Consider the following 23,670-nt stretch of genomic DNA (forward strand, 5'->3'; position numbering starts at 1 on the left):
GAAGTGGAGTTAGAGACTGAGAGACCAGGAGACATGGATAAGAAGAGAGAAACCATTTTTATTTTTCATCTAACAAGTTCTACCGAACTGCTGATTTTTTTTGCATTTCTTTTAATAATTGAGGTTTATATGTTTGTATATGGATGAAAGAGTGAGTGTGTGTGTGTGTGTGTGTGCATGCCCAGGCATTTTGAGCAGTGTGTGTGTGTGTTTGTGTGTGTAGGTAAGTGTAAGGTTGACTGACCCGTGGAAAATGTTATTTTAGTTGTAATGTAATGAGTTATGACTGCTGCTCCTGAGGGAGGCACATCCCACTGACACACACACACACACACACACACTCACACTCACACTGATGTCACTAGCCCTGATGCTGTTCTTAAGGTTTTGTGTGGACAGACATCATAAACGGTCCTTAATTACGCCTGTGGAAAAAACTGCTGCGGTGAAAGAGAAAAAAAAAATAGCAAGTTATTCATTTGTCTGCAGGCAGCAGCTTGGTGGCTTATATTTGTTCCCCAGGGACAGGCATCTAACATGATAGATAGTAGAACGGATGGATGGTTAAGAGGAAGGAAAGGAGAAAAAAAGGAGGTGAAGAAGTAATAATAATAGTAACGACGTTAAAATATAAACAGAGATAAATGAAAGGAGGAATCATGGGTGGAAACACTGAGGGAAAGAGACAGGAACAAATGAGATGAAACTTAAATGATTCCAGAGGGGAAATTTGGGGCATCGCAGCAGCTGCACACTGTGGAGCGTAGATCAGATACGGACCTGTCTTGTGGTTTAGGATTATTCCTACCACTTAGTTTATGTAAATGTAACAAGTCAAGACACTACACATCATTAAAATGTAATCATTAGAGGACATGCAGTCTGCTGTCAGTGAGCAAATCACTGTTGCCCTGAAATATTTCTCACAAGTGAATAAATCATGCAACCCTTGTCTGTTATTTGTGTTAAAGTTTAGTGGAGTGGAGCGTGTACATGGTACTTGTGAATACGCATCCTGAAAAACACGTTTCCTGTTGCAAAGACGCAACGAAAGAAATGACGCAGCAGCTCATTTCGCTTTTCACCTGTGATGACAGCGTTGCTCAGTCCAGCACTTTGGTCCAGGCTGAAATATCTCAACAACTATTCCATTACATTTTGTGCAGATATTATTGACGGAGGTCGGAGGTGGCAAAGAAAGGAGGAGAGAAGAGAGGAGGTTGTGATGTTAATAAAAAAAATAAAAAAAAACATATTGTATTTAGCAGCTGCACATATGCAAACAATAATAAAGAACAGAAAGGTTAGATTGCGGCAAGAAATAAAGAAAGGAAATAATTCTGTGTCATCTCTCCGCTTGTCCAGCTGATGACGAAGCATCCAGCGAAACGGCTGGGCTGCGGTCCGGAGGGGGAGAGAGACATCAGGGATCACAGCTTCTTCCGCTACATGGACTGGGAGAAACTGGAGAACAAGGAGGTCCAGCCGCCATTCAAACCCAGAGCTGTAAGTCTGACCACACTTAACCCGACTTGACCCCAAACGAGGGGTCGTTCAATTCACCCGAGTGGCGCAAAGGTGCAAATGAGTCGCCCGCCACAGCCGAGACCAGGAGTTTAATTTCTCTCAGTGGTTAAATTCCTGGTGAAGACGTTGCCCAGAGCGACGTTTCGTTGTGGTCTACTCCCCTTCCTTTATTCTAACTTCCTCTCTTTTACTTCAGCGCCTGTCTGTACTCTGTTATCTTCGTTCATCTTCTCACTTTCAATGTGATGCTTCTGTCTCTTTCCCCTCCTCTGAATGGAACAATGCACACAGGTAAGTGCGGAAACGATGGTGGTGGTGGTGGTGGTGATGAATGTGTGGTGAAGAGGGCAGACGTGGTGACAGTAATAACACCAAACATGTTGATAACGGTGCCTGTGAAGATGATAATGATGAGAAAGATGCAGCGAAAATTGCGGGTTGGATGAGAAAGATGCTGAATACGGTGATAAAGACCCAGATGCTGATCGTGATGATAGTTTTTTGTTTTTTTTTTTTACATTTTTGGAGACTGGTTTTTGAATTTACATTTGTTTGATTGGTTTCAGCTGTTGAACGGAAGCACAAAGTTTTGGTGCAGTCTCACTCTGCATGAGCCGAAAGTGTTTGTCTGGGGTTAGACTGAGTTTAGAGTAAAGCTCCGGGGAGCGAGCGCTCGTCCACACAGCGTCAGCAAAAAGTGACCTAAAACAACAGTGTGTTTGTGTTTTGCTATGACAAAATTAGTTTGATCATAACTCGAGTCAGAATGATGTCATCACATGCTCACACACACACATACACACACACATACAAACCGTAATATGTACACACACACTCACACAGCCTTGGGCCACACTGCTGCTAAAGAGTTTTTTCTGAGTTGAGTTTTTTTTGCAGCTGTCTTGGCCCGCTGGGGTTGTGTGTGTGTGTGTGTGTGTGTGTGTGTGTGTGTGTGTGTGTGTGCGTGTGCGTGTGCGTGTGCGTGTGCGTGTGTGTGTGTGTGTGTGTGTGTGTGTGTGTGTGTGTGTGTGTGTGTTCTAAGCCGGATCAGGAATGGGGCAATGTGTAAGCATGCTGCTGCATTTGGGTTTGTGTGCATGTAAATATGATATTTTTGTGTGTGTGTGTGAGGTCATAATTAGGACCTGGCTGTGTTTTAACACTGCGGTGTGTTTCTGCAGAGTCCTCAGATGTGACTGGCAACATATGTTGTCTGATCTCTTCTTCTATCGTCTCTCCTTCTCTGCATCTCTTCTTTCTGTTTGTTCTAATCTTTGTAGCATCTTTTTGTCTTTCACCCCTCTGCTCTGTCACTTGCTGTTTCTCTCTCTTCTCGTCTTTCATCCCACTGAGGAGAACAAATAAAGGTTCAGATTTTTTTTTTGAAGAAGAAGAAGAACCGTTGTGTTTTCCCCCGCTTAAAAGTTTAGGGTTCAGTTTGGCATTTGAAGGTGGTTCTTTGATCTCGGTGCTATGCCATCAGACCTTTCTGAGCTATGTATGAAAAGAGGGCCTTCCTTTTATTTCTGACTAAAACCCCTTCTTCTTCTCACTGGTACATGATGGTGTTTTCGTACAGATAATTGTTTATGAAGGATGCCTCATGCTTTGAGAATCATATTGCTGGTTGAAGTGGCAGGCTCACTTTGGTCAGAAGTTCGTTTGTGCTTTTAAACGCTGCGAATGCCTTTGAAGAGTCTGTTTTTATGTTTGAGCTTTTGAATGTGTGAGTGACTGACTGACTGACTGACTGACTGACTGACTTGGTTTATTCGTTCATCTGACGGATAAAAAAAATGGTCATACCATCACCTCTGAGTTTCAGTTAAAGTTATTACTGTGAAACTGTCATCATCCATCTGTCCTTTCAGCGGCTTTGTCAATTTTTTTATCCATCCTCCTCCATGAGACTCCATCCATCCATCTGTTCACTGTTCACTGCTGCCATGCATCAACCCATCTGTCTTTCCATCCACCCATTTTTATTTGTCCTCTCTGTGTTCACGGTTTTTCTTATGTTTGTTTCTGTTTATTTGCATGCTCTGGAGCTCAGTCTCAAATGAAACCTGTCCTGGAGTGCACTACTTTAAACACAAGCCTCACAATATAACAACATTTATTTATTTATTTATTTATGTTTTAAAATCTCACAGAGAGATATCAGCCTTTTTTTTCTGCCATCTTGGCTCACAGTTTAACAATCATTAGCTCGGCTCAAAGCTAACAAATTGCGAAGCACCTCTTTTGTGCTAAAGGAGCATTTCACCAAAACCAAACCCAGTTACATCCCTGGTGCTGCGTAGGATTTGAGTACGATATGGGAGATGCTTACCACATCTGCTGACAGACTCTTGGCTGGGATGTTGTGTACTGAACTGACACTTCTAAACTTTGTGGCAGTCATTTCATTTCCCCTATGTACTAAATTCTTCTCATCTGGTTCCCCAAAACAGGTTAAAACAAACGCAAGTAATTAGCTGCAAACACTGTTTGACCCTGGTGTATTGCTCATTTCACATATTTCCCCAAACTCTAAACAGTCTGGCTTAATTTCATTTGGTTTTCCAAGTTACAGAGATTTAATGAGTTTGTAGTTTTCCTCTGGGTGATGTCAGAGGACACTGAATCCTTGTTGTGTTAATTAAAGCTCAGCACACTGATGGAGATGGGGGAAAAAAAAGGAATAGCTTGGGCCAAAGTCCCCGTGAGGCATACTGTCAGGAAAATATAGTTTTCAAGTTAATAACTTGTTTTTATGTACTTAGACAGACACACATCCCATGGGTATAAAATGCTCTTTTTGAGTCCCCATTGGTCAGAATGAGGAAATGAAATTGACTAAAATGAACAGTTACTTTTTTTTCCAAGTTGCTTTTTGAGAAAACAAAGTCTAATGTAAGCAGTTGTGAGATAGCCAAGAGTTCGACTGGATAGTGGTATCGATCTTCTTTTGCTACCGTCATTATCAAGGATAGGTGTCAAGACGACATTTCATCGTCATAAATGGAATTCTTTGAAAGTAAAAGAGAAACTGCAGCTTCTGAGCACATGTCTAAAGAGCTTTTTGAGTTGTTCCCGGTGCTCAGTATGTGTGCTGATTGTCTGATTTGTGTTATCATATCTCAGCAGGTCTCCACAGCTGCAGCATATAATTAACCCACAATTAACCTACAATTACACCATAATCATCTCATGGCTTTGAGCCTTTTCATGTGCAACTATTTAGAAAGTCCAATTAAATCCAAGTGTTACAAGCAAAAAAAAAAAAAAAAATCAAGATGAAATGCTAAAGAAAAATTGTTTTTGGCTATTTACTTACAGCCATGGTGGGAGGGTTTTTTTTTTTTTTTTTTTTAAGTGAAATGCTCGTTACCAAAGAGTAATAGCTCCATGCATATACTGATCCAATGTAGTGCACTGCCACAGGACGTTTGAGACTCCTTGTTCTTTTTAAAATTGAAGTTGAATATGTTTCAAATATTTGAAAAAGGAGCACCTGATGTGTACTTGATTTATAATCTCCTGAGAGTGGTATTTTTGTATCACTTTGAAGGTAATAAGAAATTACCTTCGAGCCATGGCAAATGGAGAGTTGAATCAAGCTCACCCCAAGTACTGGCACTTGTTCTGATATTTGAAACGATGTTCAAGTAATGTCATCTCACACCCTGGTTCAACCTGCCATTCCCCCTTCTTTTGTTTTCCTCTCCTACTTCCCCCGCCCCAACCCAATCCATCCATTCCTCTCCATCCCCGCTCTCCCCCTCCCAACCCTACCCCACACCCTACCCTGCACTCCATCCCTCCCTGCCCTCCTCAACAGTGCGGACGGGAGGCCGAGAACTTTGACCGTTTTTTCACACGCCACCCGCCGGTGCTGACCCCTCCCGATGAGGAAGTGATTCAGAACCTGGACCAGGACGAGTTCCAGGGATTCTCCTTTATCAACCCAGAGTTCCCAGGAACCTCTGCTATCACCACTGCCGATGAGCAGGCTTGATTTCAGCTCATGCACGGACACATGGACACATTCACGCAAACACACAAACACAATCATTTCTTCCTTGAAATATACACATACACACTCACAATTATATCAACTTCAAATATCACGGAAATTGTTTGTGCTGTCACGGCCATGACCTAAACAGATCCGTAAACACATACATTTGTTGTTCACACTGTTGCGACCTGGGTGATGCATTGGTCTCCTCTGAGAGTCCATGTGAAATGGATGTGATTGAATGTTGTGCACCTATGAAATTAAGATGCAGACTGAGAAATTAAGATTAAGGGAATAGTTTGACAATTTAGAAAATATGCAAATTCACTTTGATACCATTCTACAAAATGATTAGCATAAAAACGTCGATTTGACATTTTACATGGTGGTATGGTTGCCTGGCAACTGTTCAGAGTAAAGAAATAATCCAGCACATAATTCCTGTTCTGTTTAGATGAGCCACATATATCATGTTCATTATAGGCAGGACTTTCCCGTCTTTGTGCTAAGGTGAGTTAGCCGGCTGCTAACAGTGGCTTCATATTCAGCGTATCAGTCCAGCAAATAAAGATATTTCAGAAAATGGCAAACTTTTCCTTTAAGAGAATCAGAATGCATTTCGGCAGATTCTGTATTTTTCCAGGCCTCCATCTGATCAAAGCGTTACTACACGTTAGCAACATATGCCAGACAGTATGCCATAAACTTTCTACGACTGGTTTTAAGACGTTTACTGCTAAAATTTAATGTTGTATAATATTGTGCATAAAACTCAATAACATTTGAAGGGAAACAATCAGATTATTACTTTACTTATCAACCCGCGTTGCTCACAGTGTGAACAAAGTGTTTGTGTTGATTTTACCAGATGTAATCGGCATCAGTGTAAGGAATTCAGTGACCTTTACACATTCACAGTGAGGGACAAAACTGTTTGGATAACAAGAGCACAACAGAGTAATTAAACTGACTGACTGAACTACGGGAAATTTACAACCTAATTACAGAACATGGTAAATTTATATAGCGCTTTATCGACCAGTCAAAGCGCTTTATAATGTACGTCTCCATTCACACACATTCATGGCGCAGCGTCAGGAGCAGTTAGAGGTCCAGTGTCTCACTCGAGGACACTTCCCTCTCTGCGCTCGATGGAGGAGCCAGGGATCAAACCAGGACCTGTCCGATTACTAGACGACCACTCTACCTCCTGAGCCACGCCGCCCCAGCAAACTATTTGATCTTCAAACATTAAGAACAATAGCCATACTACTATTACTACCAAAACTTGAGGTAGTAAGAGTCCACACAGAACTGTTGGTGTTCCTATAAAAACATATAAATACATAAACATGATATTGACGAGTTATGATTCCGCCAGCGCACACACACAATACACAGCTGCATAATTTCACATGTAACATAGCTTCAGCTTGTGATTTAACTTTTTCTCATTCCTCGGCTGTTCCAGCACATTTCAAGTTAGGCCTGGCCTGTTATTCTGATGTGCTTTTTATTCAGTACAATAATAATAATAATAGTAATAATAATAATGATAATAATAATAATAATAGTACTGTCTGTATGTTTAATCTTATCTTAGCTAAAACTGGAATGCTTGGCATACTCTGCATGAATTTCTATATCAATAATGGCCAAGGACTTCGTCTCCCAACCACATTTTAGCATCTGATCTCAGCACCTCTCTGCGGCCACTTTGTGGCTCTTTTTCATAGTTTTCAAAGTAAGTATGAAAAGAAAACATTGGAGTATTATTTTACCCAATTACAAGAACACCAAACAACAACAAGATCAGATTTGTGCCTCAAACGACAAACACAAATATCAAATTTTTCTTTGTGTATTTTGCTGATGATGATGGTAAAGTGCTGTTGGGAAATGTAGTCTTTATATGGGCTTTGAGTCAGTTAAATAGATAGATATAGATAGAATAGAAAATACTACTTCTTACTCTGATCTTCTCTTATCTAGTATTTAAGCAATGAAAGAGACTAGCGGTTAGTTTCTATGTGTTTTACAAAAGCATGATTCCGATACGTGGGCGCCTGTTTACAGTGTGAGTGTGGGTATGTGTGTGTGTGTGTGTGTGTGTGTGTGTGTGTGTGTGTGTTCACGTGTATGTTTTTAACGTGTGCAAACAAGCACTGTGTGCGTTTGCATTTGCGTGCGTTTGTGTGTCCATACCTGCCTTCCCAGCCCATTGCCTGGCCTTGTGTTTACATTTGGTTTTGTGGTGAATGTCCGCAACCCCCCCCGCCTTTATATCAAGCAGTATTGGTATGATCCACTTTATTTTCAACCAGCAGCTCCACAAGTGGGAGAAGAGAAAAGAGGAGAAAAGAAAGAGGAAAGGAGAGAAGAAGGTGTGTTTCTATAGGGATGTATTGAAATTATATTTCAGGAAATGTCAGCAAGAGCTAAATAATTTTACATTCCTAGCAACAACCAGTTCTAAAGCTCGTGTTTGAATCAGCACTGATGTTCAGTACCCTGGAAAGCACCACCTTAGTGCTCGGGATGGTTTGCAGGTTAGCACTGGACCCAGTTCTGTTTCTGTTTTCAAAATGTAGGTTAAATACCTGAGCATATCAAAAAGTTCTCAGACCTGGGGAAAGTTTTCTATGGTAGAATAAAGGCCACCAGCTGGAACAGATCAGCTGACCAATATATCATTCAGCCCTACTTTCCTGATCTAGATTTTCGGTGGAAAAGGATTTGAGGCTCAACTCACTGTGACTGGTATTTTTTTTTCCAAGTAGCCTTCAGCATGCGCAATCAGAATGTCCATCCTAACTACAGCAGCAGTAAATGTTTACACGTTAAAGCTGAGCCTTCTGCAGCAGGAAGATGTGTGTGTGTGTTTTGTCTTTTGTTTTCCCTAGCTAGCAATAATCTTGTTGACAAGAGGGAAGTGTCAGTACTGAAACAACTTTCAGAGGACTCAGGTTAAGACCGTAATTGATTTACATACAAAGTCCATGAGGTTCTGAAGTTCATCTCAGCCAGAGAGAGAGCTGGCTGTACTTTGAGTGCAGCTAATGTTGTCTGGGAGGTACCTGAAGTTCTTCCTCATATCACCCTCCTCTTCATCACAGAGGGATATCAGGAGTGTGTGTTCACATGAACATTCAGGCTCACTGGTGTTTATCAGTAGTGGTGGCATGAAGTTTTCTACTTGTTTATCAGCAGATGAAGAAGTCAGTTTTGTTCATTTTTTCTAGTACAGTAGGAAACAGAGGTCATCAGGGGTCCATTTGGTTCTCACCTGGGATCAGAGTTGGACCGGATCCTAATTACACTCAGTCCAGTCAGCTCAGACTTTACTTCCACAGGTCTCAGATCTGTGTCAGTGTGGATCCAAATTTACACTCAGGACTGATCACATGGAGAAAATATTCTAGATAATAAATTTCTGCTATTAAATGACAAATACTTTGTTGAATTGGATTCTCGAATATAAGATTCTGTCTATTTATCACCCTGTTGGCTACAAAATATTGGAAGTAGTTTGGTTTCTATAAATTTGTCTTAGAAGCATATAAGCTAACCATTTTTGAAATGCGCTTCTATGACTTTACATTTGTTCTCAGGACATTTTTATTATATTTGCTGCTGCTTGTTAATTGATCACATATTATCCTGCTGCCGGTGTCGGTGTTGTCTCCGTTTGGCTCGACTGTTTTTTGGATGTTGGATCAGGTCCAATTATCTTCCGGTCTAGTCGGGTCTGACAGCACTCGGGTCCCCTTCACATCAGATCTCTGTTTTTTAAAATTGAATTTAAGCACTTTGGTTTTGAGTAGATTTACCACGGATCCAGTTCAGATCAGGTCTGTCATTTTGGACCCTTGAAGACCTCTAGGAGGAATGCGATCATATAGTTAGTTAACTTGATCAAATGACAGTTATCTGTGTAGTCTCCACTAGTATGACTTCTCACAGGACATTATCACGAAGATGATAATAGAAGATAGTAATATATCTAATATCTAAAGTAAAAAAGCAATTATTTCAAGAGAATTAAAAAAAAAAAAAACATTTCAGATTTGTTTCAGAAGATAATTACAATCACGTACAGCTGTGTGATAGCTATAGTTACAGTAGTAACCCCTGTGTTACTGTCTAAACTTTGTCTTACAGAGCACGTAGAAACATTTCCAACAGGTGGTGAAAAATGTGCATCTACAATTACAGGAAAAAAAATTGAAAGAGACAATATTTGCAGGATGCTATTGATTTTTGCTGTGGCCTCGTTACTGAATATTCTCACACGCAGGGAGAGTTAATGGCTGGAACAAGTCATAGCTAACATGTGGATAAGGTCGGTCCTGTCTGTGATCTCTAATCTTAAACTTAAGAACTGCTGATCAGTTCAGCAGCTTTAGTGCTTTCACATTTCATTCACGGTTATGAGTGTAGTAAATGCAGCTGTTGCGTTTTATGACTTGATAACATTAAGCTTATCCCATGTCCACCATCTGTGTCGTACCTTCAATGTTGGTATTTATTACAATCAATGTCCCCTGTATTACAACAATTAAAAAAGACCTATATATACACCTATACATAAACATATATAACTGTCTCAATTGTTGATATATACATATAATATACACCATGTGGTCTGTATTGTAAAGAACAAGAGGAATAGAAGTCCTTCCTGCTGAAGGAGAAGCAAAGTGAAATCTGCATGAAAAATGCTTTTGTTTTACCTTTTTGTTAGTTTGGAGTTGTATACATTTAACATATTAGGGTAATTCATGTTTTCTGTGTCAGCAGTGCTTCAAAAGTGTGATCCAAGCTACTGCGCTATGTGTGAAAATAATGAAATATATCTAAAGAAAAAAAAAAAAGGAAAAAATACTTCCCACAATGCTTTCCATGTGCCAAATTTTTTTTGTTTGTTTTTGTTCTCCAGGAAAAACAGGCATACCTAAAATAAAGGATTTAAAAGATATTTTAGGGAATGTTTGTTGTTGTTTTTGTGTGTATTGTGTTTTCAGTGATGTTCACTGTGTATGTTTTTATGTGCTTCAGGAAATGTCTGAAGTGTGGGCTGGGTTATATATAACTCTCTTTATTTTAGCCTCTTCTTTAATTTCTCTTAATTCATTCCCATATGATACAAACATAAACACACACTGTTGCTGTGCATGAAGCACAAACTGATTGTGATGGTTGTAGAGAATGAGGAGTGAGGAGAAGGTGGTGGGAAAGATTCAAGTGATGGAGAGTGACAGACGGGGCGGTTTCTGAGCAAATGTGAGGGAAAAAAGGGAAATGAAAGAGAAGAGGAGGGAAGCAGTTCAACAATGGAGGGAGGCGAGGAAGAGAGAGAAAGAGGTAGTGAGAAGGGACGGCGGTGAAGGAGGGAGGGAGGGGACGAGGAAGGAAAGCGAGGCTCTGTGAAGCGAGGCAGGCGGCTACGACAGGCTGTGCATATTTCATGGCTGCCACTTATCATAAGAGCCTTTCCCTGATGGGGGAGCGTAGGTCTGATGACTTCAAGGAAATAACATGCAGAACACGGCCTACATACACACAGCCCTGCTGAGCCACTCAGCCACTTCACGCCGCCTCTAAAGCTGCTCACAATCAACCGCAGTCGAGCCGCTGCTGCTGCTGCTGCTGCTGCTCTGACTAGCTGCACATTCACTTAATAGGGGTTACTGTATGTTGCACTATTTACCAACCCCTGGTACAATATAATGTTTACAAGTGTGGACACAAACTACATGCAGTGGTTCTGAACCGTGTCTGAGCTGCGGCACAATGTGATGGGAAACAAAATCAACAACACGCCACTTATCCGCTGGGAGTCTGAATGCAGGACTGTGATCACAGAACTGGTTAAGGTTCAGAGTCCATGGATATGAAGAGAAAAACCACAGCAGCGAGGTTAAACTTTAATGAAGTTAGTCAAACATGTTGAAGTGACCTTTAAGTTTTGTTTTTTTACATTTGGGTAAAAACTCGAGGTTTATGGCCCCGATATCCCACAAGAAATGCTGATGTTACATCTGGCTCAGATGGTTTTTAAAAAGTTTAACCATTTGTTGCAACTAGCGCTAAATGCCTGCGTGGTGGCTTCCAGATTATTAGGATAGGTTGGTGTTACTGTCCAGATCTTACACCCTGATGCTCATTCATTTTGATCATTTGACAAACCTCAGCTCCAAACAAAGAAGGCTATTGATTTTTAGCCCAGGCCAGATTACACTGTAATTACACTGAGTCAGAACAGGGAAAAGAATAAATAATAATAATAAATAAACAACTTGATGCGTAGGTACATGAGGTGGCAATGTTTGCACCAGAGTCATGTTAAATTAAAATGGCATTTAATTTGCAACATGCAGTTGTAAAACTCTACAGCACATGCAGTTAACCTTGATTTATACAAGCACATGTATCACACATGTGCACTGGCATTGAAGAACTCTGGCTCAGTCAGCATTCTTTGGCACTGTGACTGTTGTTGATACATGTTTACAACAGAATCCAGCGCTTCATTTTTTTTATTACAGTATCACCTCCACATAAACAGCTGTAATGCTGTTTTCTAATCAAAGTGCTGCATTTTTTTTTATACCAAAAAAAAAAAAAAAAAGCCAGAGGAGTGCGTTCCTTTAGGTTGTTTCATGTTGCCCTAAAGGAATGGTTCAGCATTCGAGGCTTTCTTACAGAGAATTAGATGAGAAAACCAGACCACTCTTACATCTGTCCATTAAATATGAAGCTACAGCCAGGAGGCAGTCAGCTTAGCTTAGCATGAAGACTGGAAACGGGAGGGGGGGAGGGCCTAGCCTGGCTCTGTCCAAAAGTAGAAAAAAAACCCCACTTGCCAGCACCTTTGAGGCTTACAAATATTTGTATACTGTTACTCAAACAGAAATGTGAAAACAATTTAAGTTTAAAACTATTTCCCCATTTTCAGTCTGTAGGGAAACTGGAACACCGTGTTTAATATCACAGGTTTGTTTTGGTCAGATTTTCATTTCACTGAGCAGATGCCTGTTCCTGTTAAGTACGATGTTAATACACTTTTATTCACAGGAAATGTTAGCCAAGTAACCAGCTGATTAGCAGGCAAACTGAACATTCAGGATCTGACAGTGCCACTGTCAGACAATTCATGTCCGACGACTCAAATCTCAGCAAATGGCTCAAGAGTTGGGATCAACTTATAATCAGTTAAGTACATTTCCACAGTTACTGGCTGCTGCTTCTATTCTTCAACTTGTAGCTGCTTGATGCTCTAGCTTCCTGTTGCTTTGTAGCCCCCAATCTGAACACATGCAAACACTGTTGCAGCTTTGAACACATACACCACTTCCCCCTATGTTGACTGTAAACAGCACATGTAGTGCAGCTGTATTTTATGCAAATTTATTATAACAGCAATTCAGACTCCTGTGTAACAGTAAGTTCCAGCACATAAGCTGTATAAAGTTTGTATTGGAGTGGATGTAATAGCCAGTGTACACAGTAAGCCGCAGCAGTGCTGGAGTGTGTGTGATAATTAATTCCAAATGTTGCGGCCCCCAAATTAAAGCCAGTGGCTTCAGCACAAAGCAGCCTGCGCTTATCAGCCCAAAACAGGTCAGCGTTCGATACCGCCTTTCATTCACCCTCCTCTCCTCATCACCTCCCCTTTCCTCTGTGCCTCCCACTCTCCGCATCCTCGGCTCACATCGGCTCGTCTCCCGCTAATCCTCTCGTTACTGAAAAGAGATGGGGCGAGAGAGGGAGAGACTAAATTAAAGACTCAGAGTCATGTTTCTCTATTAAAACCACTGCCTCTGGAACACAGCGATGTGAAAAATAATTGTGTGTGTTTGCCCTGATGCTACTGTAAATTCTGAGCTTCTGATCTACACCAAGGGCCACTGATATTTATCTCGTTCCCTGTCCTTTACTGCATCTCTTTCTCCCCCCCCCCCCTCCATATCTCTGTCTCTCTGCCTCACAGCATTAACTGCAATTGAAGCGCGCTGAGATGGAACACATTATGAGCTGGCCTACATGGCTGCCAGCTGTGTGTGTGTCTGCGCGCGCACACGTGTGTGCGTGTGTATGTGTGTGAATGACCTTATGTGCGCGTGTTTGGTAAATAACTGCGTGCGCGGTCTTTAGCAGTGTACACAGTGGATTTCCAAGGTCTGATAAACTGTCTTCACTGCACGAGTCCTCACTTGATCGTAAGTTGAATGATATTTAGTTTGACGGTATGTCAATCAGCAACAAACACTGCTGACAAACAGTACGTGTAACAGTTCAGAGTTCAAACTACACTCATAGATACCAGCATGGCGAACCCACTCAGGTGATTTTAACTGACCCTTTGCTGACTTGACTCATTTTAAACACACCTGATATGCACCCTGATGGCTCCATATATGATATCATGCTAACAAACTGAGGCTAAAGCTGCATGTTCCAGGCAAAAAGTCAGCATCTTCACTAACTGACGATCCACGTGGAAGACATCTCACATTGCAGTGTAGAACTAATCAACCCTGTGATAAGTATGAGAAAGGAAAATGTATGTTGTTCTGAAGTAGTCCTGTGTGGCTGTTTAGCTTTGTTTCACTCTTGACGTTATCAAAGCAAAAAGCATTTAGGGTGAGGACTGACCAATGTGTGTGAGGTCTAAAAGAAGTAGAACAGAGCCAATAATAACATGACACTGAAGCTGTGAACGAGTCTTTTGTTTTGTTTGATCTCAGCCTAAGAACTAACAGTCTACCACTGGACTGCAGATACAACAGCTGTCTATGTAGGCCATTAACTATGTAGTCGCACATGCTAACAACTGCAGCTCACAATAGACAGAGACCGATACACACACTGTTAAATCCATTCCTTCCCAAAAGACTAGAAAAAAGACACAACCCTTCAAGCTCTTTAAATGCCAAGTATCGCTGTTACAAGTCACCTGAGAAAAACCCGCTCCACTATTTTAAGAAATCCAAAGCCTGACAGGCCTGCTTTGCCTACGTATAGTTGCTAAACTGTAATTAGACAATTGCATGTTTTGGAGGCGGGGTTTATTGAATGGCCAGTTATTATCTTCCCAGGACTGCACGGGCTCGATTTACATTTCCCTCACTGATTTGTTAGCTTTGTTGCACTTGTTGTGACAAATGACCTCTTCATCATTGGTTCATGGAGTCCAATGATCTCACTTAATTGTAACGTAGCTCCGCCCACCTTCAAGATGAACACTAGTCTACTCAGCCAGAGTAAAAGGTTTGCAAGATTTAAGCTTGGAAAAGTCATCTTATTCCACACCAGAAGGTTCTGGAGTTCATGTATTATTTTATGCACATTTCAGCAATATTGTATATCTTTGGAAACTTCTGGTATCTGATGTGAAAAGTGAATCACACCACATCCTCATGAGTGTTGAGGCAGCCAGGAGTGCAGGCCTCTCTTGAGTGGAAGCACTCTAGCGGATATCATGCCCAGAACGTGAGGTGGATCTGGGCCAGCTCTGGCAGGTGTGTACCTGTGGATGGAGGGAGCTCCTCTCAGGCCATGGGAGAGTTGGCAGAAGGTAGGAGATGCGACATTTGTTTGTGGTTTCTGTGATCTTCAAAGCTCTTCTGTCCCTCGCTGTCTCTCTCATTGGTGTTTCTGATCCCACCCCCTTCCTTCTCGCTCACGTCAAATAGAAGAAACAGGAAATGTTGTGATGTACAAGCTTGAAATCGACTATCTACCTTCAGAAGCGTTGGACTAAAACTATAATCAATGCCCACTTTGCCAGATTCTGCTCTTCTTTATTCCTGTCTCTTTCTCTCTTCTTCTGTTTTCTTCCTCGTGCTGTGAGTTGGACTGTGGCTTCAGCTATTTGTGTTTTCCAGACGTACATGGTGTTGAGATGCTCACACTCTTGACTTTGTGAATGTATTTGGTAAATCTCTGGCTTCCCTTGCTGTCTTTATACATAAAATATTTATGGTTGTGGATTTTCTGAGATTGCCCCTTGTGTGTATTTCTCTGTGGCCGCTGCTTGCTTAGTGATGTGAATATTGATGTGGCCAGCTTTTATTCTATTCATTTCCTACTGTCCCTCGCCCTCCATCTATCTCCCTATTTATCTATCTATCTATCTATCTATCTATTTATCGAAGTAGTTCTACTCATAGCACACAGACCGACAATCCCTCTAATTAAGTCTTATTAATGAGTGAGTTAATACCAATATACATTTTGAGTATGGTTATAATTTGTTTTCACTGTCCTCTGCTGAAAGGTCTGCTCCGAATCATCTGTCCCACATTTAATGATCCCATCCATTAAGGATTTGTTTTGTATCTTTCTGCAAGTTCCCCTAAGCTTCCAGTAAATCGGCTCCTCTCATGTTCAGCACAGCTCAAAATACGCTTCACGATGTAGAAAAGTAAAACAAATAAAGGTGACAATGCAATCGCTCTAAAGTGTTTCTTTTAGAAATCAAATTTTTACACTTTTTACAATTTTTAAACACTGAATTTTTTTGTTGTATATTTAAAATAATACCTTCATACTGGAGAAGTGAGCAAAGCCTAGAGAGCCCTGGGGCTTTAAAGATCTACCTGCATGGGTGTTTCCACTACTGCTGCTCCATCACTCCCAATTGACTCTATAGTGCACTGCATTTACCCTCCACCACTTTATTCAAGCGCTCAGATTCTAAATTTGGGACTTTAAATTGCGCTAACACCTGCACAATGTAACGTGTCACACTAAATATATACAAACATTATCAGTGATGATGATTAATAACTAGTTTCTATTATATGTGGTGCAGTTAACGAGTGAACAAGGGAGAAAAGAGCAGAGCAGGTGAAAGAGCAGACTAAGAGAATTACATTGAAATTTGAATCTACTTTTCAATGAACTTAATGAAATTAATACTACTTCCTGATAGAGCGCCTCTTTTTGGTGCATCTCAAAATAAACAAGCGAGGCTGTTTTGGTGTGTTTGTGTGTTTGTGTGTTTGTGTGTGTGTGTGTGTGTGTGTGTGTGTGTGTGTGTCCGTCCTGGACATCACGCATATGAATGCCCCTAAACAATCCTGCCCTAAGGTTCAAAAATCAAAAACAAAATCAGGGAACCTGCACACGCTCTCTCTGCTTCTCCTTGCTGCCCCTCTTTGGAAAACATCCTACAGGCCGTGTATGGCATACTGTGGTATGACAGCACACGTGTGTGTGTGTGTGTGCGAATACCATCCTTCCTTTGGTATTTGCTCTTACACACAGAGCCTTACGGTATGCGTGCATATAGCATGGGCACCGAATAAGAATCATATCCCCTCTGAGTGTGTCAGTGTCAGTATGTATGTATGTGTGTGTCAATACAATGGCAGCCGCTCCCTTTTACTGCATCTAACTTGCCCCTCCCCCCACTCGCTAACATACACTCCTCCATCTTTAACACCCAGTTCGCTCTTTCCTCTATCCATACACCAACTGAGCCAAGCAGTGCATTAACAATGCCCTGCCCCGGAGAAACCACACACACACACACACACACACACACACACACACACACATGCACAGTTGTATTTCCATGACTTCAGAGGACATTACACTGAGTTACATTAATTACTTGGAGACTTACTCTAACTTACCTTAACCTTAACCTAAACACAACCTTAACCTAACATTAAAACATGTCCTCACTTTAAAATGTGATGATGAATGTACGGTCTGGGGACTTGCTTTTGTCCCCGTAAGGAAGGCAAGTCATCATAATGTGCCTGTGTAAACAGATTTAGGTCCCTACAACGTGAGTAATACCTGGCAAACACACACACACACACACACACACACACACACACACACACACACACAGATTTCCCTCTCCTCCTACACAAAGTCGCAGTCGCTGTTTTCCTGTACTCCAGGCCCTCCTGTCCGTCTCATTCCTCTCTTGATTTACAGTATGTCACTTAGCATCTTTCTCTCATCCCTCTGTCTTAGTGTTGACTCTGCTCTGCACTTCCTTTACTTACTCTCCCACTGTTTTGGCACTTTGATACTGTTCTCTCTTTCTGTTTCCACATTCTTTATACCTATCTTTCTCTTCCCCTGACTTGCCGTTATTCTTGGAGGTAGTAGCATGTGAACATTAGCAAATCATTATAACAGGAAGTCTGAAACTTCTAGAAATAGTGTAAACAAAAGAAACCATTGCAGCAAAGACAGGGGAAGACGAGGGCGCTGTGTATGTTCTTGTTATTTTCTGTGTAAACCAACGGCCCATGCAGCTGCAACGCAGGCAGACAGAATATACACCACTATCCTATTATTCAAAGCTGAAAAGCAGCATTGTTTTAGACTCAGCAGGTCCAGGCTACTACACCATCTTCTCTTGTCAGGTGAAAACGAGTCTTCTGCAGCTGTCACAGTAGACAAGGAAAAGACTCATTGTTCAGCTATAAAAGTCCAGATTCCTGCAACTCACAGCTCCAATATTAGAAAAGATGAAGAAAAATGGTTTTGGCTGGTGAGACCTAGCTGGAGAGATTGAATGCTCAGGTGAGGAGTAAAACGATGTAACAAAGAAAATCCAACTAGCCCAAAATTGATGTCAAATCTTTAAAAGCCATAGCTTAAAAAGGAATAGTTTGAAATTTTTGGAAATACGCTTATTCACTTTCTTTCTTTGCGCTTCTATGCAGCAGACAGTAAACTATGAGGTATCTAACAGTAATGCTCTCTCTTCTCCTTCTTCCAAATCCATCCCATTCTTCTCCAATCATTTCTCTACAATTCTCCCTCCATTATACCCTCTTTCCTTCCAAAATCCCTAAACTCCACCTGCAGAGGAGCCGTCGGGACACCTGCAACTTTGACAAGGAGTTCACCAAGATGCCCGTGGACTTGACGCCAACAGACAAGCTCGTCATCATGAACCTGGACCAGGACGATTTCCTCGGCTTCTCCTACACCAACCCTGAATATGTGGCTCCTGCAAACTAACGTGCGCTGGATCTCACTGATGGACTGGCAGAAAAAAGGTTTCAGAGCAGATAGGAAAGACAAACTAGCACTAAAATTACAATTATTTTGTGTGTGTTCTCTAAATGTCTGAATTCCTTTTAGGCCACATTGGGGTTTGTCCAATACTTCAGCACAACAAAGGTATCACAACATTTAACTTGCACAAAACATGGGATACCAAAGATTTTGAAGTATTGTTTCAAAAATGTTCAACTTGTCAAACATGACAGATGTGTGGGAAAAATATAAATTCCATATGGCTCTGTCTTTCTTGCCATTTTATTCAGTTAGCTGCACTGTTTTTAACATTGACCTGCTGAAATCCTACAACAAACCTTTTACCATTCTCAGTATTCTTAAGTGAAGTTTTGTGATAAGTTCTCGCAACCCTGTTTCCTAGAAAGTAAATACGTTTTTGTAGGAAACATAATTGCAGACTGGATTATGTTTAGAATCAATGTTTTTATTCTTTTTTTTTTTTTGTGAATGAATGAGGCGCTGCATTTATTAACATAAGCGAGCCCACAAGGAGATGCACATGACTGTCACAGAGACCGGGGTTCACATCCACACACCCCCTCTGTGGTTGGGTTTAGGCAACAAAAGCACTTTGGTTAAGGTGAGGAAAAAGACTGTTTTTTTGTTAAATGTATGTAAACATGTTTCTCTGCGTCTCTGTTCAACCAGACCACAAACTTTCCCTAACCTTAGCCAATGTGCCTAAAATATAAACATAAAAAAAGTTTAACAATATTGTAGTCACTACAATCAGATCAGCTATTTTGGCAGAAAACAAACACATTGCCTGTGAACTTTTTACCGAGACGTTTAGTATCAACATATTTTCAACTTGCCAAATATGCAAATTAACAACATATCCTCGCTACGTTAACAGAAAACCCAATTACGTTTTCTACAATTGTATTTGCTGTTGCAGTTTAGTTGTATGTAAACATTATTTCCAGGCGACAGGGTTGGTCCTCTGGTGTTTCTGCTCGTTTAATTGTATTTTCATGACGACTCAAACCAAACTACATCATTTCCAAGAATCCCGTGAGGAAAGTAATAAAACAATGAGATGCTTGACAAAGACTAATCTGAATGGATACAAGCTGCACTCTGGGCTGTGAGATGCCCTGTGTAACTGAAATGGCTGCCATTGACCATTGATGTTGAAAGGAACATTGTCTAAATATGTGAGTTTCATTTTAGTCCTAATTTTCAGTCTCGCTGCCTGTCCATGTCCAGTGGACACAGGGAACAAGTACCAAACAAACATAAAACGCAGACTGGATTTTTGGATCACGTGTGGACTAAATTGAAAAATGCTTTATTTTTGTTAGCATGTCTTGATGTTAGCTGTTTACTATATTTTAATCTTGTTAGTGCCATGACTTTGTAAAACTGTATAGGAGTATATCAACTTCCTGAAGCTAACAAACTGCACCTGCAGCTGTAATATCCGTATATATGATGCAGCCATTTTTGTGATGGAAACAGAGACGTGAGCGTGCAGGCTTAACATGCACCAGCGTGAGGAGCACTGCCTACCAGTTCAATCTGTGTGTCTTGACCATTGTTGCCTGTTTCAACCAGCCTGTACACTGTCATGAGTTTCACTGTGGAAGTGCTGACACACTCTCAGACTGAGCGTCTCACACTGGGCCATCACAGAGGAATATGCCTAATGAGCAAACTTCACAGCCTGTCAAACCTTTTTCGTCCTTCTTTTTCTTCTTCTGGCTCTTGCCTTCTCTTTTCTCCCTTCCCCCCATCCCGCTGTTGTCTCTTCTTTCATTTTTTTTTTTTTGTTTTGGCTCTAATCCGTTCTTCTGACAAGGCCTAACTGGGAGCCTAGTATGACGTTGTGTCACAGGGTTAGCAATGCGGCAGTCACCAGTGGAGCGTACACACATACGCACATGCAGATGCGCACACAGTGAATGAGGACCTGTCCCCACATGAGTGATTTCACAAACGGCAATAATAAGAACAGCAATGCTGCTTTTCTCAATTCTTTATTTTGCACGTCCTTCCCCTAATCCGTGTGTGTGTGTGTATTAGTGCGGTGTTTATGTGCATGAACATATGTGCATGCACTGACAAATGTCCATATGTTAGAATATGTATATGTGTGTGTGTGTGTGTGTGTGTGTGTGTGTGTGCGTGCGTGTATGTGTGTGTGTGGTTTATAAGGCTTCATTGGATAAAGCCAATTATTTCAAATTCAGCTCAAACTCAGCAAATCTGCCTTCCAGCTCCAAACCACATTACATTGGCTATAATGCCAACTAGCTCCATGTACTGTATATATACACACGCGCACACACACGCACCCACACACAGCAATACAGTCCAATCCATGACTGAGGGTTGGAATTATGAGGTGAAGCGTAACAAGGCGGACAATGACTGTGAAACGTTCGCTCCTGGAGGCACACAAGACATATACTGTAGGTCCATTACACAGGCCTAGAGTTTTTTTTTCCTTCTTTAATCTGCACAAACAGTACCCTCATGCATACTATATGTAGTACATATGCATATACTGTACATATTTATAATTAAACACACACAAACACACAGAACAGAAAAGAACTATTTAAACTTTTGGGACATTGAACTGGATCGGACTCTGCTGTCTTGTTCTTATTTGATTCGATAATGTATAATATAAAATGTAAGTAAAATACATGAAGTGTAATTTGTGTTGACCTTTCTCAAGCACAGAAATTTATATTGTTCAGGTCAAGGGTGTAAATATCTCCTAATGTTAATCACGCCTACTCTTGACATCTGCTGTTGGGAATTGTGAACCCTGAAGCATTTAATAGCACTCGACAGCTGTGTCCACCTGTGTGTGTGTGTGTGTGTGTGTGTGTGTGACTGAGCGAATGAATGAGTGTGTAACTGTACATGCATGTACTCACCTTAAGATATTTTAAGTACTGTGCGATTTAATATAAGTCTCAAATCTCGTTACTCTGGCAAAGACAGACGCGAACAGCCTCAATGTGCACCTGACCAAACAGCACTTACATGAAATGAAGAGTGACATGCATCAACAGTAACACACGTACAGAGACGTTGCCCCCCACCCCCCCACCCCATCCATTCTCAGTGTTTTAAGAACCGGCAACGTAATCATCAGCCAGTAGATATGGTTATGTTTGGTGTTTAAAATTCCAGATCAGGACTATAAGGAATTATACTATGCATGCATGTGATGATCTCTCTCTTTCTCTTTCATATCTTGTTCCATATGATATGGATTTATCCTATATTAAGTGTTGCTCGATGGACTGGTGTGTGATAATTACTTCAATAGACATTAATAGGGTTTATGATATAAATATGTCATGTCATTGTTACCTATTTATGAACTATCATACAAGGGCCATGTTCTGCTTCATTTGTACAAATATAAATATTTTTCAAGTCTATAGAAGTAAGAGTCTTCCATTTCCATAGTTGCATTTATACTCAGATAAATTGATGTGTTTAAGGGTAAAAATTATATATGTGAGTTGCAATAGAAACTATGATGTTAAAAAAAATCCCACCACCATTCATACATTTTATAGGTTCTGCAGGATGGAACATATTGGCCTAGAAGTGGACCAACTCTTAAACAGTGTCCTCCTCTCTTCCTTCCTTTCTTTCTGTCCGACCTTTTCTCTGATTTCGCCTTTCGATCTGTCATTTTATTTTTTCTTCTGACCTTTCCTCTCCTTCCTCCTCTCCCACTCAGCTTCCACATTGTCTTTTTTTTACTCATTTTCTTTCCTCTTGACCTTTACCCCACCTCAATAGACTTTGTCTCCACTCTTCTCTTCTCCTTTCTTCCCCTATTTATTTTGTCCATTTTTAGCTTTCTTTATTAAAGATGAATTTTTTGCCTACTTGTTTTTACTTCTTACCTCCTTTGCCGTCTAATCCTTCCTTTATCATTCTACTTGACCCTAAATCTGAAATCTGATACTACTGTATTACTGTAATACAACTGAACATTTTTTTGCTGCCTCTAATTTATTTCTGCTTTGATTTCAGCCAGGCTTGTATGTGAAACAACAAGTAGTTTAACAATAAATCAGAAGATAACTTACAGTTTTTACCTGCAGAGAGCAGTGAAAACGCTGCAAAAGTAAGAGCAAGAATGTGTTTTGTGAGATAGTTTACTAATAAGAAAATGTGTATTGTGATGTTTTCAATTGCAGAATAATAAATCATGTTGAAACATCACATATTGCCTCGTTTACATTCAAATGTGATGAATGTGGATGTTGGTTTTTCTTGTGTTGTATGGTTATAATCTGGGCCAAAGGAATGCCTGGGGAAATTTACTTCTAAAACTTTATTAACTTTTATACACTTTGGATTTTGTAAATTTGTCAGTTTGCATGCAGAGTTACTAGTATTTACTAGTTATATTCAAGCAGTTTGAAGTGAGGGAAAAATGATTACACCAACCTAACCAGCACTAGACATCTCAATAACATTTAAGGATGTCTAAATCTCCACTTAGTACACACTTACATTATAGCAAAGCTAAGTTAACCAGCTCCTGTTCCATTGTGTTTATTTTCAAGCAAACTAACATTATCGCACCACAACAATTTCGGGTTCTTGAATACATTTGTCAGGACAGTTTTCCTTCAGGGCCTTGGTAGGTAGGTAGTTTATTTGACACAGTAAATCTGCATGTGTGCAATTTACAGGAAAAGAGATTAATGAGGTAGCTGTTAATGATGTGTTCTACATTAGACTCTTTTCACAGTCAATGCAGCATAAATCTTTATTATATGCATCCTTTTCAATTGGCAGGTCTCCCTCACGCCTGTGTTTTACATTTACACACACACACACACACACACACCTCTATGTGCACATCCCACATGGGCATGCTTGGCTTCATGTGCCTCTGTGATAATAACAATAATAATCAGACTTCTCATAATGGCAACATCAATATTATTTTCTGCCACAGAGAGCACGCGATCAGTTGGAGGGAAAGAGGGAGTGACATGAAATTTAAACCAAATACAAGGATGGAAAAAGAAAGAGAAATACATATGATTGGAAAAGAAAAAGAAACAGGAGATGGAGAACTGATAGGAACA

General features: G+C 40.7%; 1 protein-coding gene across 2 annotated transcripts in view; it reads left to right on the forward strand.

Moving 5' to 3' along the window:
* The window catches only part of prkcbb (protein kinase C, beta b), a 95,040-nt gene extending 72,248 nt beyond the window's left edge, over nucleotides 1–22,792 (forward strand). Inside the window, exons 16-17 of one of the 2 annotated variants that reach the window (XM_056400781.1) lie at nucleotides 1,366–1,506; nucleotides 18,374–22,792. In XM_056400781.1, coding sequence (XP_056256756.1) covers nucleotides 1,366–1,506; nucleotides 18,374–18,529 — 297 coding nt within the window. In that variant the 3' untranslated portion in view covers nucleotides 18,530–22,792. Of the gene's footprint in view, nucleotides 1–1,365; nucleotides 1,507–5,350; nucleotides 10,509–18,373 lie in introns of those variants that run through there. The other variant, XM_056400780.1, reaches the window with a different exon arrangement.
* The last annotated feature ends 878 nt before the right edge of the window (nucleotides 22,793–23,670 follow it).

This window comes from Seriola aureovittata, chromosome 17 (assembly GCF_021018895.1).
Source record: "Seriola aureovittata isolate HTS-2021-v1 ecotype China chromosome 17, ASM2101889v1, whole genome shotgun sequence".
Lineage (NCBI taxonomy): Eukaryota > Metazoa > Chordata > Actinopteri > Carangiformes > Carangidae > Seriola > Seriola aureovittata.